A 17,774-nucleotide genomic window follows, 5' to 3' on the forward strand; every position below is an offset into this window, starting at 1 on the left:
ACACTTTGAACATGGACCTCCAAGTCCTAATATCAACTCATGCCTCACGTGGTTATAATGCCGTAATATTTTCTTTTCTTTTTTTTGGTAAAATAAGGGGGATTAATCTCCAGACACACAAAAATTAAACGATAAAGAGTACGAGTTCTAGAAACTCTTAACAAATCATCATCAAAGGTAGCCTCAACCCAGCTAGGAATCTCATCATACTACCGTAATATTTTCTCCTTGTTGAGGCCAAACTAGATCAATTTCTAGACCTTTTTCTTTTTAAAGGCTTTGCTGCTTTAAATTTTGATGGAAACATGAAATTGGCTTTGAGCACAAATCCAACATTTAACCATCTAATTGTCAAGAAAAATGAAAGGTGTGGGCCTTGTTTTCTTTTCCTTTGCCAAAATGGGCCCCGTTAAGAAGGAACAAGCTCTTATTTGAATGTTTTTAATGGGCCTTGCTCTTTATATCTAACATGTTTTCTTTTTACTAAACGTTACAAAGGCTTAACGTCTTTTAAATATTTGAAAGAAAAATATCATTAGACTAATAGTCAGTTGCTTACCGTATCATTAGCGTTAACTTTTGAGTATGGACCTCACCTTTCCTCTGAAATTGGACATGGGTTTGAAAAGGAAGTGCTTGTTTATATGTATATAATAATCCTTTTACTCACCACTTGATTTTCAAATTTCAAAGGGGCCAATTGCGTGTTATAGCGGCACAAAAATGTAGAGCATAGTTGCCACTTGTAAATATCCCAAATATACATGTGGGCGGTGGGTAATCATATATAATAATAAGAAATAGTAGTTGTCAAAAAGTCTACCTATACACATTACTTGACGTGGCGGTTTTATTTGTTTATTTATTTGGGTCAAAAATGGTTTCATTGACAGGGAGACCAAGATGTTTGGTATACAATAATTGATAAACAAACCCCATATTTTCCATGTTTTAAAGAGAAATTACCGTCTACCCAAAATTTGTTACTTCAATATAATATAAAGTTAGAACTGTGCTAGCACGATTGTTGATACAAACATTTAAACTGTTAATGCAATTGAGTTTCACAGTACATTTTGAATACAACTATTCTGGTGTAACGGTAGCGCGACTCAATATTTAATTTGTGGCGTTGTTAGAAGACCAAACAAAAGGGATATGGACAAAACTAGGGCAATAAGAGATCGAAGAAGACGACAATAGACGGGATACATAGGGACCCCTTGGATTGATGGTGAAGTTGAAGTAAGAAAGAACCACGAAGTTTCAAGCAATGTTTTCACTGTTCATGCAGTCCCTATTTTGCTCACGTGACGTGACTCGTCTGGAAATGAGGGCACGCGGCACGCGTATGGACTATCAACCACGACGACCACCAGCTTTGTTGGTTTGGTACACTCAGAGTCACTCGCCTTTTACTTTTGAGGATTCTTTTCTTTACCATGAGAGAGCTCGTGGACAAGAAAATTTGTTGCGTAGGACGCCATGTCGTGTAGTGAAGCCTCGTGTTTTTTACTTGTTATTAAAAGCACAATTCCAACTTAAAACATATTTTAATATTGAAAAAGAAATACTAATAAATTGAGTCTGCTTAGTAGTGTTTTTGAAAAAGCTAATAGCGTTTTTTGACTATCAGAAAAATATACAAGTACTTTAGGTTATAAAAACGCTTTTTGAAGAAACACTTGAAAATCAAAATCTAATCTAACACCAAAATTAATAATAGTTTATAAATAAATAAAAAGTTATTTTAAACACGATAATCTAAACTTTCTTCAGTTTTCATATAATTCACTTGAAAAATTGCACATAAGACAAGATTTCTTCCCCTATCTCCTTGAGAAAATCTAAAATTGCTTGTAAGTTTGAGGGATGAGGAGATAGAAATTGCATGTGAGTTTTGTTTCCTAGGAAAAGGATAAAAGCTAACCACTCACCACCTAAAAGAAAGGGATTGAATTAAATTGTACTATACTTGTGAGATGTCAATGTCAACCGAGCACCTGGCTCTTGTAGCTTAAATAATCCCTTTCTGACATCAGTCACTGTGGTTCCTTGTTCCTTTTCAAAACCACATGTATATCCATGACTTTATATTTTATTCTCCAATTGAATCGCGATTGCGTTTCAAAACTCAAGCTTGGCCCTTGGCCATTCATTACTGTACTGTTGGGGGCCCGATTCATTGACGCCTTCATATACATATATGGTTGATGTTACAGTACAAGAACAATAAGCTTGTGGCTCCTGTGTTTAATTAATTATTTATTTAATGCAACATTTGAATTGGAGATGTTCAACTTTCAAAATTTGGGTCCAAAAAGTTTATGAGTAGGATACGTTTATGTAAAATGTCCAATTCGTCGTGTTTCTAGTTCCAACTTTCTATATTAATATATATATATATATATTTTTTGTAATCAAGAGGTGTTTGAGCTAACTTGCCTGCGTCTCGACTAATTTTCATCCGCAAAACTGAACTTGTTACTAGTCACCAACAGGTGTTGCATGTCAAGATCAACTAGTATTCGATCTTAATATTCAGACTATATTCAAAGTAACCAACTGCGTGGCGTGTCGAGATCGACTAGTAAACTTTCGAAAAAGTCTCAATAATAACTTAATGAGAAAGCTATAGTTCCAAACCTAACACGCCAATCAATTTAACTACCGTGTGTTATTGCTACGACTAAATCGTCCCCCATGCCATGTATAAGCATCAAGTACACATAAATACGTATGCAATACGTCTCCCTTGTTTATTTCCTTTATACTCTGTATTTTTAAGTCGTCAGGCTTAAATTCAAAATTCCTAACATGTTGGTCCATACAAATTACAATTAAAAACTTGTTGACCTTTAAACACCGCCCCCAAATAATCTATGACTAATTTTCAGACATTTTGGTACCGACTTTGCAGTCCATTTTGGTACTCGATTAATTTAATCTAATTAAATATATTCTCACATCAGTTGCTCCTGGTCCTCACTATATAGTTGAAGTCGCAATTTATAGCAACCCCTAAGAGGAGAAATTCTCAAGTAAGACGAATATTTTTCGAGTAGACTAGCATTACGTGTGACGTGTTTTTTCATCTTATTGGATAATGTGATAGTATATGAGGTTATTGGATTTACTGTGTGAATAACTTAATTCTTGATATCATATTAGAATGTGAGCATTCAACCGAGAATCAATTGATAATGAACGAAGAACGAAAATAGTGAATTAATTTGCATTGGCTTATGACTTTAGTAAGTATTTTTTTAATATTCGAGTAATGTTCAAACTTCTTTGAACAAGGCTTTAATTGAACACCTAGAAAGCAGTATTTTTCAAGACCTAAAAAAGCAGAGTTAAGGTGGCGCAAAATAATGTTTCAAAATTTTTCCCAAAAAAAAAAAAAAAAACAGAATGGGGAAAAGAAAAGAACAAAATGGAAAATCAAAATAATGGCTGGCTGCAAGTGCTCGCAAGATTATCTTTTCAATTGTATGAGAAGATAAGCCACTTTTCCATCAGCCAAACAAACTTCTTCATCTTTCCCAAATGAAACTGATCACTCTCCCTTTTCCGCTATCATGCTCCTCAAATCCCACCCTCCTCCGCTTCAAATTCAAACCCCAATCATCTCTAAACCCAACTCTCGATTTCCCCAAATCCCAATCCCCACAAAACCCCGCCAAATCCCCTGCTATAATCATAGGCGGCGGCCTCGCCGGACTGGCCGCGGCCACCCACCTAAACTCTCAAAACACTCCTTTCCTCCTCCTCGAAGCCTCCGACGCCGTCGGCGGCCGCGTTCGAACAGACGTCGTCGAAGGCTTCCTCCTTGACCGCGGCTTCCAAATATTCATCACTGCCTACCCGGAAGCCCAGAACCTTCTCGACTACAATGCCCTGAATCTCCGCAAATTCTACTCAGGCGCCCGCATTTACTACGATGGTCGGTTCCACACCGTAGCCGACCCGCTTCGCGATTTCTGGGCCTCCGTCAAGTCCCTCGCCAACCCAATCGGATCAATTCCAGATAAATTGCTCATCGGATTGACGAGATTTCGGGTCTTGACGAAATCGGACGAGGAGATTTTCTCTTCCGGGGAAGAAGTATCCACGATGGAGCTGCTGAGTAAAATCGGGTTTTCCGATTCGGTTATCGGCCGATTCTTTCAGCCGTTTTTCGGCGGCATTTTCTTCGATAAAGAGCTTGGGACGACGTCCAGGTTGTTCGATTTCATCTTCAAGTGTCTAGCCCTCGGCGACAACACGCTCCCATCCAACGGCATTGGTGCGATCCCCCAACAATTGGCGGCAAAATTGCCGTCCGATTCCCTCGTTTTCAATTCCCGCGTCGTTTCAATTGATTTCGACGACGACGACGAGTCTTTGTCGTCGCCCAGCGTGAGACTGGAGAGTGGAGAGGTTTTGAAAAGCGAGCTCGGAGTGATAGTAGCAGTTGAACAACCTGAGGCGAATAAGCTTTTAGCGGGAAAGGTATACGAACCGGCTCGAATCAAACCGGCTCGAAGTACTGTTTGTTTGTATTTCACTGCAGACCGAGCCAACATTCCAGTCAGCGACCCGGTTCTGTTTCTCAATGGATCGGGCAAGGGTATTGTGAATAATATGTTTTTCGCAACCAATGTGGCTCCTTCTTATGGCCCAGCAGATAAGGCTTTGGTATCGGTTTCGCTTGTCGGAGATTTTGAGGGCGTGGATGATGATGATCTGACGACACAAGTTGTTCGGGAGCTCTCAGATTGGTTTGGGAATTCAATGGTGAGATCATGGAGGCACTTGAGAACGTATCGGATTAAATTTGCACAACCAAATCAATGTCCGCCGCTCAATTCAACGAGAGACCCTCGAGTCGGGTTGGGTGTGTATGTGTGTGGTGACCATTGGACCACTGCCACATTTGATGGCGCTTTGGTTTCGGGAAGGAGAGCGGCGGAAACTTTACTTAGAGATAATGCCTTGAGTCGGGTTGATTAGGCTTATTACTTCTTCCTTTTTTTCTTTTTTTCTTTTTTTTTTCTTTCCAATTACACTTCATTTGTTGAAAATTGTATATTCCAATTTCTCTTTTATTAATTTACACTCCCTAAACCTATTGTAACGCTCAAATTCTCAAAATACCTATTATTTTTGCGGAGAAATCAATGTTAGAAGGGATTGCGCTCACACCCCTAAGTCGTGCTATATATATATATATTGGTGAACATTTCTGTTGTGATTACTTCATGAGCAAATCAATACATCATGGCATTACTGTGCTCACAAGTTGTTTGATATTGTTACGCGCTTCCATGATTTCAAAACAAAACAAAAATGGAGTCCTTTACAGAAACCATTATTGTGGTGAACATTCAAAATTCTCATCGCAAATGGGGAACACAAAATAAGCCTTCATCATAGATATTTTATTATACCTTCTTGCAACTATCAGATACGATTTGTCCTTATGCCTGCCTATATGGTTACATAAACGGTACATACAATAATTATAGCGGTGCTATTCTTGTTTAGGCAACCTCTTACCTCATTTTAACAGCGTCGCTGCTTTACAAACCAAGGTAGGTTACCAATCTTTACCCCATTCAAAATCTAGATTTCAATGTTATCTATGTTATGGTCATGGGTGACCTGTCACCTGTTTTGATACATTACAAGCCACACGAATATCAACGACTCACAACAACTCACGACATCGTGAACAACTAATACTAGTACAATCCTTAGAGAGAAATGAATAGTTTTACTTTTACTGTTTTTACTTACTTGATGCAGGAGCATAAGAGTGGATCAAGATAAATATTTACCATTTAATTAGTTATTTCTTGATATATTGTTATTTTCTTATTTATGTAGTTTTAGGATATCTTTTATTATTTATGTGTGATTTTATAATTAATTAGTTTACTTTTGGACCAATCAGTCTTGGTGCCCAAGTCTTGTAAAGCTTATAAATAAGGCTATTGTAATAGTTGTAGAGATGAGAATATTGATGATTAATGAAATAGTTTATTTGTGGCATGGATTTGCTACGATATATGTGAGTTTGCACTAGTCCTAGATTTCGATGCTCGTGTATGTGGTTGGTGACCTGTGTCCTGACCTTCGATCTCCATCAATTGGTATCAGAGCTATGGCTCAAGATCTGCTTTATCGGGAGGTTTGGATGGAGGGTCGATTGACAACTACAACGACATGGAGGAAATTGGAGGATGCTCTGACAACTTACGAAGCGCCGCCGCCGATCGGCTCGAACTCGATAGGTAAGAGTTCGACGGAGAGATCGCGAACCTTTATTTGAAAGTAGCTCACATCGACACTCTAAGCCGGGAGTCTCGAGAATCTGAGGATAGCCCTTTCATTATTGCACTGTGTGAGTCGAGTGAAGAGGGCACGTTATTCTCATTGTGTCTTTGAAGGTATAAATAGATTTGGTAATTTCGGTGCATCTTGTTATGTTATTAAATTTGATTTGCCTCCAATATTTGATCCTGTGCAACGTGAAAATTGCAATGAAAATTGTTTGGGTGTCCAAAGCAATTTTGATAAGCAATTTATTGATCAAAACAGTGAAGAGATGAGAATTGAGAAAACTTTCGAAGATATTATTGATTTTTTGGGCATTAATGTTTTCACTTGGAATGCCGCCAAAACTTTGTTGATTTTGTCAATCGGTTGAAGATTCTAGAGAGAAACATTTGCAGTGTTAGATGGAGTAAGAAGAAGCCAAGAATAACGAAATATTCCAAATATCTTTTTATTTGAAAGGAAGGTTTCAATTGGATGCTAAAGATCCGAATTAATATGAAGCAATTGAAGATTCTACTCGATTTTCCTCAATCAAAGGCTTGAATTCGAGGATGAATTCTTTCAACCGGAGTTCGATGGATGAGCATAGAGTGATCAAGATAAATATTTACCATTTAATTAGTTATTTCATGATATATTGTTATTTTCTTATTTAGGTAATTTTAGGATATCTTTTATTATTTATGTGTGATTTTATAATTAATTAGTTTACTTTTGACCAAGCAGTCTTGGTGCCCAAGTCTTGTAAAGCCTATAAATAAGGCTATTGTAATAGTTGTAGAGATGAGAATATTGATGATTAATGAAATAGTTTATTTGTGGCATGAATTTGCTACGATATATGTGAGTTTGCACCCTAGATTTGGTGCTCGTGTATGTGGTTGGTGACCTGTATCCTGATCCCGACCACATACAGTCACCAACCACATACACGAGCACCGAAATCTAGGGCTAGTGCAAACTCACATATATCGTAGCAAATCCATGCCACAAATAAACTATTTCATTAATCATCAATATTCCCATCTCTACAACTATTACAATAGCCTTATTTATAGGCTTTACAAGACTTGGGCACCAAAACTGCTTGGTCCAAAAGTAAACTAATTAATTATAAAATCACACATAAATAATAAAAGATATCATAAAACTACATAAATAAGAAAATAACAATAGATCAAGAAATAACTAATTAAATGGTAAATATTTATCTTGATACACTCTTATGCTCCTACATAAGACTCCCCTAGTTGGAAAGAATTCCTCCTCGAATTCAAGCATTTGATTAAGGAAAATTTGAGTAGAATATTCAATTGCTTCATATTAATTCTGGATATTTTAGCATCCAATTGAAACCTTCCTTTCCAAATAAAAAGATATTTAGAATATTTCGTTATTCTTGGCTTCTTCTTACAACCTCTAACAATGCAAATGTTTCTCTCTAGAATCTTTTCAACCGATTGACAAAATCAACTAGAGTTTTGGCAACCTTCCAAGTGAAAACATTAATACCCAAAAAATCAATAATATCTTCGAAAGTTTTCTCAATTCTCATCTCTTCACTGTTCTGATCAATAAATTGCTTATAAAAATTGCTTTGAACACCCAAACAATTTTCATTGCAATTTTCACAGTTGCAAGGATCAAATATTGGAGGCAAATCCAAATTTAATAACTTTGATGAATAACAAGATGCACCAAAATTACCAAATCTATTTATACCTTCAAAGACACAATGAGAATAACCGTGCCCTCTTCACTTGACTCACACAGCGGCGCAATAATGAAAAGGGTTATCCTCAGACTCTGCCGAGACTCCTACGGCTTAGAGTGTCGATGCGAGCTACTCGGTTCAGATAATGGTTCACGATCTCTCCCCGTAACTCTTACCTATTTGGGTTCGAGCTTCGATGCGAGCGACGTGTTCCGTAAGTTGCTGTAGCATCCTCCTAATTTTCTCCATGTCGTTGTAGTTGTCAATACGACCCTCCATCCAAAAACCTCCTCGATAAAGCAGATCTTGAGTCATAGCTCCGATACCAATTGATGGGAATCGAGGTCAGGACACAGGTCACCAACCACATACACGAGCACCAAAATCTAGGGCTAGTGCAAACTCACATATATCGTAGCAAATCCATGCCACAAATAAACTATTTCATTAATCATCAATATTCCCATCTTTTACAACTATTACAATAGCCTTATTTATAGGCTTTACAAGACTTGGGCACCAAGATTGCTTGATCCAAAAGTAAACTAATTAATTATAAAATCACACATAAATAATAAAAGATATCTTAAAATTACCTGAATAAGAAAATAACAATATATCATGAAATAACTAATTAAATAATAAATATCTATCTTGATCCACCCTATGCTCCTGCATCATTACTAGTATTATTAAACAGGCTTGTATAGTTTTACTGAAAACACTCACGTGCACGCTGTAGTTAACGTATAACCGCGGGCGGCACCGACGTGTCAATATTCTAGGCACCGCCGTGTTGGTAACTCTCGTACCAACCCCGTCTCTTTCGTCTTTCAAACTACGACAAAAGCCGCAGCATGTGGAAGCCAATCTCTTCCATGCCCCTCCACAGAATTAAAAAACCAGTATTTATATTTTAGTTTTAAAAAAATAAAAATAATTCAAACAAAAAAGGGTGTTTTGCTTATTTATTTATTTATTTATTTTTGGGCTTGCAATAATCACATAGTTAATTCTCTCCCGCGTATGATAATATCCTCCCCATTTTAAAAGCCAAACGCCAACAAACTCAACCTCTACCGAAGCTTCTACCGAAAAACTCTCCATTTCTTGAAACCTCTCAAAACCTCCACCTTTTCCTCTAAATTTAAACTCCCATCCTCCTCCGACGAAAATCCCTAAATTCCGAACCCCCTTTCTCTCTATATCTCTGTCTCTGTCTCTCTCTTTCAACCAATCAAAACCCATAACCCTGACCGACCCGACACCCGGTTCGGTCTCTCCCCGGCATCCCACGATGCCAGAGATCGAACAGCAGCAGCAGCAGCCTCCCCAGGGGCCTCCGCCAGCGCCGCGCGTCCCTGACAATGCCCTGTTCGGGAAATACGAGCTGGGCAAGCTCCTCGGCTGCGGCGCCTTCGCCAAAGTCTACCACGCGCGCAATGTCCGCACCGGCCAGAGCGTCGCCGTCAAGGTCATCAACAAGAAGAAGCTTACCGGCACCAGCCTCATGTCCAACATCAAACGCGAGATCACTATCATGAGCCGCCTCCGCCACCCCAACATCGTCAAGCTCTACGAGGTCCTCGCCTCCAAGACCAAGATCTACTTCGTCATGGAGTTCGTCAAGGGCGGCGAGCTCTTCGCTAAGGTCTCAAAAGGCCGATTCTCAGAGAATCTCAGCCGTAAATACTTCCAGCAGCTCATCTCCGCCGTCGGTTACTGTCACTCCCGCGGGATCTACCACCGCGATTTGAAGCCCGAGAATTTGCTCGTCGACGAGAACGGGAATTTGAAGGTTTCGGATTTCGGGCTCAGCGCCGTGACGGACCAGATCCGACCCGACGGGCTCCTCCACACGCTTTGCGGGACTCCCGCTTATGTGGCGCCGGAGATTTTGACGAAGAAAGGCTACGATGGAGCGAAGGTGGATGTGTGGTCATGCGGCGTCATACTCTACGTGCTGAACGCTGGGTATCTGCCGTTCAACGACCCGAATCTGATGGCGATGTACAAGAAGATTTACAAAGGCGAGTTCCGGTGCCCGAAATGGATGTCGTCTGATCTGAAGCGGTTCTTGGGCCGCCTCATGGATACGAACCCGGCGACCCGGATCACGGTCGACGAGATCTTAAAGGACCCATGGTTCAGAAAAGGCGGGTACAAGGAGATCAAGTTCTACGACGAAGATTGCTCCATGGACGACAGCAAAATTGGAGGAGGCGAGGAGGACCAGAAGGTCGTCACGAGCCTGAACGCGTTCGATTTGATATCGTTCTCGGCCGGACTGGACCTGTCCGGGCTGTTCGACGACCATTCGTACGGCTCGGCGGAGGACGGTGAGCGTTTCGTGTTGGAGGAGACGGTGGAGAAGGTGGTGGAGAGAGCGGAGGCGTTCGCGAAGGCTGAGAAATTGAGGGTGAGGAGGAAGAAGGAGTGGGGTTTGGAGATGGAGGGGCAGAATGGTAATTTGGCAATCGGGGTCGAGGTTTACAGATTGACTGAGAATCTCGTGGTGGTGGAGGCTAGGAGGACAGGTGGCGACGCTGGACCTTACAGGGAGATGTGGAAGAACAAGCTCAGGCCTCATCTGATGTGCCCAGATGATCACGAGATATCACCACCATTACCAACTCCTTCTTCTTCGTCTGCCGCTTCTTCGTCCTCGTCGCTTGCCCAGTTGATTGACTGAACATCGGTGATCCCAAACGACAGGTCGTTTTTTGGATGTAAATAAATAAATAATTAATTCCATGGAAATGGGTTGGTTACAACTTACAGACAAAAAAGAAAAAGAAAAAGGAATTATGGTGGTGATGTGTTGTCGTGCTTGCGTTTTTTTGTACGGGGAGGGATTAATAAAAGAGATTACTAGACGATTTTGTAATCTGGGATATATATGGGATTAGATCAAAAGATTATAATAGTCAGTTAATAGACAATTGTACAAGTTGTTGTACAGAAGAAGACTGTGTGTGAGTGATGAGGAGGGCAACACCAACAGAGAATGAAGGGTTAGATTTAACTCTAATCTTACTCTGACTCTTTTTTGCAATGCATCTTGTATAATTGTATTAATTCATTGTTTATATTTTCAAAATATTCATGTCTTTGTTCATATTGATTTATTTTTTCTTCTCAAAACGAGTTTAGTAACTAGTTCTTAGTCTAGTAGCATTTTCGTTTTTCAATGAAGAAAAGATTTCAAGTTCGAATCTCAGGAGATTTCCAAGTAGGAATCTTCGGTTTGAGCTGAATTAGGGATGAGAGGGATTGAGATGATATGATGGAGTAATATCAATTATGGACCAGCAGCCAGATTTCTACCTAGAATTTCATTGAATTGGTCTGAGCAGCAGGCACCATAATCATATAATAAATAATAAAAAAAGAAAAATAGGTTTAATGGTTAGCTTACCTGTGTTCTTAGAGGCAAAATGATTAAAATACACATGGAATGGAAATTCGTAGGCCAAGCCAATCACCAGTAGGTGAGGGTAAAGGTAATACTAGTCAATGATTTGATTCAATTATTTGGTTCCAGACTAGAGTGGTTGGAATATTTGCCAACGGCAAACATGTTGTAGATTGCTTTGCGACAGACTAATCTGCTGCATTATTGTATTGCAGTACAGTTTTCAATGCATTGTTTTGTGCCCATTACTTTAATTATTAAGCCAGAAAGCAGTAATTATAGGTAATCATACAAGCAAGGCCAAAGCAAAACGAAAGGCATCAATCAATCAAAAGATTCGTTCATTTGGGGCAGTGGAGTTGGGAGGAAGCTAGAGGCCTGTGAAGCAAATTGCTAGTCACACCAACCCAGAAAAGAACAACTAGTCCAGTTTGAGGACCAGCCAATTCCAACCTAATTGGGCCTTGGTTAAAGCCGAGTTATCTAAAGAGGATATCCAGTCCATTAATCTAATACTATTAAACCCGGAGGATGTCCAGTCCAAATGCTCGTCTAAAAGATTAAGGATTCGTTTGAAACTGTTGTTGAAGGATACACTTAAGCTGATAATCACTTTTATTAGAAACATGTGGAAATTTTATTTAAAATTGAAATTCAGACACAAAAATATAAAGTAGGCTAAATTTGAATTTACTTTCTAATGTTTGTTTGTTTTTTGTTTTTTAACAGAGCAATATTCTAACTGCTCTAATATATAGAGAGAGGAATCGAACTCGTGTGCAAAAGGAAGGACACACTATTTTGGCTAACTAGCTTAACCAACATTTATGATATATTATATTTTCAAAGTTTATTAATGATCACAAATAAAATCCATACAATTTAATTTGTGAACTAGGGATCTTTTTTTCCTTTTGATTTTCTTTATTCTTAACATTTATAACATCTTGAAGTTGTAATATTCCCAACAAAAAAAGAAAAAGAAAAAAAGAAGAAGTTGTAATATTATTTTTTGGGGTCTATGATATCATATGTAAAAATAAATAAAAAATACAGTAATTATTTTTATCATAATAAAATTCGAATAAATGAAGACATAGTCACTCACTTCTTACTAGAGGGTTTAGGGTTTAAGGGTTGATGGTGCTGATTTCTGAAGTAGCGGTCCAATCCCAAGTTCACAATTAGGTCTTGCAGTGAGAACAGTGCCATTTTCAGAGCCTTCAGGCTTGCCGTCGACGTGGGGTTGAAAGAAGGAAGTCTGGTGAGTCCCAAATGAAATTTGGAGTTTGGAATTTGGAATTTCCTTTCATCTTAGCCAAATGAGCTTCTGGGCACATTTGGTATTGGAATATAATTCCTTGAAGGATATCCGAACTGTGAATTTGGCATTGTTAGGACCCTATGCAGTCCCAAATCCTTGGAAACAAACAGAGCCTCTGTTTTTATTGCAAAGGGCTTTTCTTTTCTGAAGATGATAATTTGTCAAAATTTATGCTGAAATTTATCCATTTTGATCCTTAAGTTTCAATTTCTGCTGTGCCCAGTAGTTTTATAAGGCTCAGTTGAAAAGAGGTTTCAGTGTACTCTAAAATATGCATATGAAGAATTAGTATTTCGGTTTTTTATTTTTCATCATATCAATCAAATACCTCTGGTTTGAAATGCTAATGGAAATACAATGTATTGTTTGTTCTCCCATATGTTTTTATAGGTGGGTTTCAAATATCAGCTTGAATTTCAATATCTCCAGGTGGTGGTCTGGTCTGAAGTGTATGCCAAAAGGAGATTTGCCTTGTGATAGCCAGGTGGGTTGCTATTTTTCAGAATTCCGGGTTTTAGTGATTAAAGCATGTCTGCAGAGGCAAAACTAAGGTATAAGCTCAATAAGAAAATCAAAATACCTGTTGGAAATTCTAAGTTTTCCAATAATGGAAGAAAGAAGGCTGACAGTACTACTATCTATGAGAGTGAGAAGGGTAAGAAGGGGAACCTTAAACCACGTGTAACTGGTAAAAAGTTTCATGCTACTGAAGAAGGGAGTCGGGGAGTTCTTGATAAAAGGGAAAAGTTTAATTCTGTGAATTCTGATAGGAGAAGGAAGAGAATCTATGGTGACCAGGATACAGCTGGGGAGGCCATGCGTTTTAGTAATTCAGAGGCACCTTATAGGAAGGCTTTATCTAGGAAAGGAAAGAACCAAGTAAAGGATGGTTCTTTTGACAATGAAAACAATGTCAGTAGATCTAAGTTGCGTCCTCGGCCTACGTGGGGTTCTAATGGATTGCAGAGAACTGCTTTTGGAACTAAACGTTTTTCTCCTACAAGTCCAAAAATTTCCAACAAAACCAAAATCAAGGATGATTTTGTAAATGAAAAGAACAACAGTAGATCTCCCTTGCATCATCGGTCTATCTGGGGTTCTAATGGATTAGAGAATGCTGCTTCTGAAACTAAACGTTTTTCTTCCAAGGATAGACGTGCAAAACAGGTTGATAATCAGGCTAGTGCACTGAAGAAACATAACAAATTCAAGCCTGACTTGAGCAATCGTTTGGATCCAAGTCGTGAAAGTTCCCTGCATATTTCTTTTTCAAATTCTGCCAAGAGGAAACTGCGGGACAAGAAAATCTTGGATGAAGAATCACAGGTGATAGATGGTCAGCCAAAGAAGAGGAAGCGAATTCGACTAGATCCACATGATATCTCAAATAAACGATTTGATGATACCATTGTTATTAACGGTCAGTTTTTATCAATTACTTCTGTTTAGTCAAATGTACGTGTTGTCTTTTGTTGGTCCCATGAGTTTGTATTCTCCATCTTTAATAAGGATGTAGATGCTGTCTTTTGTGATATAAATCTCTCTTTGAGATAGTTGGAATTTGCAATGCAATTTTTCAACCAAATGTAGAAGTTTTGCATTTTTCTTACACCTTGTGTTTTTCATTTTTCCCAGAAAGCACAAAGGAGAAGGAAAAAGATGAGGAGGAAAAGGCTGAAATCTCAAAAAATGCACAATTTCGTGCAATACAACCAAGCCCCTCAATCCTCAAATATGTGGAAGATAATGTAATTTGTATGCACTGGTCTTTTGATTTTGGGATATATGATTGTCAATTGTAGGTTTCTATATATGCAGATCTTCAAATGTTTTGGGTATATCTATTTTCTAGTTGTTCAATTCTTGGAATATGACTCTTGTTTATCATTTATTTGCAGTTGTTGGGTCGTAGACGCATGATAGAGCTGAGGAGGGCAGGATACAACACTGAGCTTTCTGCCCCATTGGATAATATTCCTTCCTCTACCAGCTCAGAAAGAGAGAGTATTGAGGAAAATGTATGTGTATACATGTCGAGATAAGTATCTTTGTGTTTCTAATAATTAATTTTTTTTTTCGATGTCAATTATATTTTCAGAATAAGCTTAATTTAATCTAGTGTGAGGGCGGACCTCTCTTACTGTTTTATACGAAATCACATTAGTATTGACATTAACTACCTTTTACAGATATTTAAGAATAAATTGACATTTTTTGCTGCTGCAAAAGTTTCATCATCATTTCCACCTCCTGACCTTCCAGAGATTGCATTTGCAGGTGTGTTTAGTTTCTTTTATTTCATTGATGCAATCCAATTGATTTTTTTTTAATTCCCTTTTTGAGTACTTTACTTCTGATGTGATTTATGAGTTCATAATATTAAGTGTGTTCAGAAAGTTTACTGTTTAAATTTGCAGATGGAATCTTCTTACATGAGACAATAAGTAATGTTGTTGACTTCTATTGCCTTTTCAGGAAGGTCAAATGTTGGGAAATCATCACTACTTAATGCACTTACCAGACAATGGGGTGTTGTACGAACATCAGACAAGCCTGGTCTCACTCAGGTTATAAAATAGCCTTTGTTCCTTTCTTTGATTTCAGTAGCTGTTCAGTTTGCTGATGACAACTTTGCTTCTTTGCAGACTATTAATTTCTTCAATCTAGGATCAAAGCTCTCCTTGGTTGATTTGCCTGGATATGGTTTTGCTTATGCTAAAGAAGAAGTTAAGGATGCTTGGGTGGAGCTTGTGAGTATACAACTTTAAGTTCTCCTCTGTTTTCTGGAGTGGAAATTAGTTAATTTATCAGATTTTTAGCAAATCACTGGTGTTTCTTTTCCTGTAAGTTTTGTTAAATATGCCGATATAACTGCTTTCTTTGGCACTTCTAATAGGTAAAGGAGTATGTTTCCACAAGAGTTGGTCTAAAACGAGTGTGTTTACTTATTGATACAAAATGGGGAATGAAGCCAAGGGATCATGAACTCATTGACTTGATGGAAAGGTACCAGTAGACACTTTTGTAAAACTACTATTTGGTTGCACAGTTTATGTGGTAGAAGATAATACAGACCTCTTTATTATCTTCATGTTGTATATTTGAGCGCGCACACACACACACGCACTTTTGTAAATGTGCATACTGGAACCATATGGCTTGTGCCTACGTTTTATGATGTTCATTGCTTGATTTACAGAGCTCAGACTAAATATCAGATTTTATTAACGAAGACAGATACGGTTTTCCCGATTGATGTGGCACGTCGTGCAATGCAAATAGAAGAGGTGAATGTGGCTTATTTATACTGCTAATAGATATATAAAAGTAGCATTTTCTTTAGCGAGACTAACCATTTTAATACAACATATTTGATTTTGCAGAGCCTGAAAGCAAATAAGTCGTTGGTCCAACCTGCGGTATGGAATATACTTTTATTTGATCAGTTGATAGGCCAAAGCACACACTTTATCTGCATCATTGTTGAAAATGACGCAATCACTTCAAATGTGGTTCTTATTTCAGGTGATGGTGAGCTCGAAATCTGGAGCTGGCATACGAAGTTTAAGAACAGTGCTAGCAAAGATTGCTCGAGTGGCCAAAGTCTAATATGTAGTCGGGTGAATTTTTCTTCTTGGAATTTGTTTCCAGAACCTTTTGTTTTGTCATACCCATAACTCTTAATGCAAGGTGCATTTAAATTCTTTTTCCTTTTTCTATGTGAATCAATCTGTAATAGGTGGTTATGTATTTGCAGGCTGTGGCATACTTCTAGTAGATTGTTTTTGCTTGGCAAATGGCCTGCTCATCTGCAAGCTGAAAGTCTCAAATTCTTAGAGATGCCTTTGGTGCAGATTTGTTCGCCTGCACAGATTGACCAGGACTCAGTGCTAATATCATTTGGCAATTTAGCCTGCCTGTCTCGGTTGGCAGGATGATAATGGTTGAAAGTTGACAAGTGAAATGTAATTGATTTTGTAAATTCTAGTTTATTTCTTTTTTAAAAATTTAAATTGAAGGTCCTGTGGATTATAGGACCATTTCATCACAAACTTTTTTTTTATGATAGTGATAAAGGCCTTTTTTTTAAATAGAAATTGACCTGTTCATTCTGAGTAGAAACCAAACTAACTGCATGGAGATATTCTGAAGAATATTTCAATGGCTATTGCAGGGACCACTAATTTGAGTACGTTTTCTGCGATGGCTATCTTTATTTATTTATTTATTTTTTTTTAAAAATTAATTTTTTTGTTAAATAAGATTCATGAGACTGATAAAAGAGTTTTAGGTTGATTGGAGTAAACCCAATTAGGATTAACCATGAAATTGATCTGCTGACATCTTGGTCTCACATTGATGAAAATTCATTCGTTCATAAAATTGAAAGAAAAAGACTATCTTCGGTCCAGAGAATCTGAATGATGGTGGGGTACCAATACACATCCACCATGGTGGACTTTCTATCCGTGGGATAATCAATGTATACTGAATAAATAAATAAATAAAAATAAAAAGCCTTAACACCATTTGTTTAACAATCGCAGCCTAAGAGCAAGGGGAGTCCTAGGGCGGCTACTATTTACGTGAATAGAATGCCTACTCCCCAACAAAGTGTGTTTCAGCAGTTTTAGAACTTGTGATAAATACTATTTATTTTTTTTTTTTTCACAACTTTGTTTACTTAAACATTTGATTTGGATAATATTTTCGGATAAGATTTTTGGGTTCCTACGTGTCAATACTATTCATATCGGATAAGATTTTTGGTTTCAAATTTCATATAAATTTCAAAATTCAAAATTCAGATAAATCAATACAACTAATAAAATAAAATACATGAATGACCACTAATTATTAAAACAAAACAAAAAAATACAATGAAATAAAAGGCTAGCAAACTAAGAAATGAAAGGTAAGATTTTATTTTATTGGATAAGATTTTCGGATAAGATTTTATTTTATTAGTTGTATTGGTTGGTATTTATAGAAGAAAA

The 17,774-nt window shown here is 37.8% G+C and overlaps 3 protein-coding genes across 3 annotated transcripts; all 3 read left to right on the forward strand.

Moving 5' to 3' along the window:
* The first annotated feature begins 3,245 nt into the window (after window positions 1–3,245).
* On the forward strand, window positions 3,246–5,116 carry LOC103341567 (FAD/NAD(P)-binding oxidoreductase family protein). Its single transcript, XM_008245148.3, has one exon. It carries the CDS (start codon window positions 3,550–3,552, stop codon window positions 4,993–4,995), a length of 1,446 nt encoding a protein of 481 aa, XP_008243370.2. The 5' UTR covers window positions 3,246–3,549; the 3' UTR covers window positions 4,996–5,116.
* A 3,805-nt stretch (window positions 5,117–8,921) lies between these two features.
* Window positions 8,922–11,138, forward strand: SIP4 (SOS3-interacting protein 4). The gene has a single exon (XM_008245238.3). It carries the CDS (start codon window positions 9,336–9,338, stop codon window positions 10,728–10,730), a length of 1,395 nt encoding a protein of 464 aa, XP_008243460.2. The 5' UTR covers window positions 8,922–9,335; the 3' UTR covers window positions 10,731–11,138.
* A 1,417-nt stretch (window positions 11,139–12,555) lies between these two features.
* LOC103341769 (P-loop containing nucleoside triphosphate hydrolases superfamily protein) lies at window positions 12,556–16,874 on the forward strand. Its single transcript, XM_008245355.2, has 12 exons — window positions 12,556–12,717; window positions 13,168–14,197; window positions 14,413–14,525; window positions 14,676–14,795; window positions 14,967–15,054; window positions 15,253–15,344; window positions 15,423–15,527; window positions 15,674–15,783; window positions 15,977–16,064; window positions 16,161–16,196; window positions 16,303–16,397; window positions 16,535–16,874. Exons 2-11 carry the CDS (start codon window positions 13,306–13,308, stop codon window positions 16,384–16,386), a joined length of 1,728 nt encoding a protein of 575 aa, XP_008243577.2. The 5' UTR covers window positions 12,556–12,717; window positions 13,168–13,305; the 3' UTR covers window positions 16,387–16,397; window positions 16,535–16,874.
* The last annotated feature ends 900 nt before the right edge of the window (window positions 16,875–17,774 follow it).

This window comes from Prunus mume, linkage group LG1 (genome assembly GCF_029339155.1).
Source record: "Prunus mume cultivar Tortuosa linkage group LG1, ASM2933915v1, whole genome shotgun sequence".
NCBI lineage: Eukaryota > Viridiplantae > Streptophyta > Magnoliopsida > Rosales > Rosaceae > Prunus > Prunus mume.

Coding starts and splice junctions, on each gene's coding strand:
- SIP4 (XM_008245238.3), top strand. CDS start 9,336: ATGCCAGAGATCGAACAGCAGCAGCAGCAGCCTCCCCAGGGGCCTCCG.
- LOC103341567 (XM_008245148.3), top strand. CDS start 3,550: ATGAAACTGATCACTCTCCCTTTTCCGCTATCATGCTCCTCAAATCCC.
- LOC103341769 (XM_008245355.2), top strand. CDS start 13,306: ATGTCTGCAGAGGCAAAACTAAGGTATAAGCTCAATAAGAAAATCAAA. Junction 14,198..14,412: donor TGATACCATTGTTATTAACG/GTCAGTTTTTAT, acceptor CATTTTTCCCAG/AAAGCACAAAGGAGAAGGAA. Junction 14,796..14,966: donor GAGAGAGTATTGAGGAAAAT/GTATGTGTATAC, acceptor TACCTTTTACAG/ATATTTAAGAATAAATTGAC.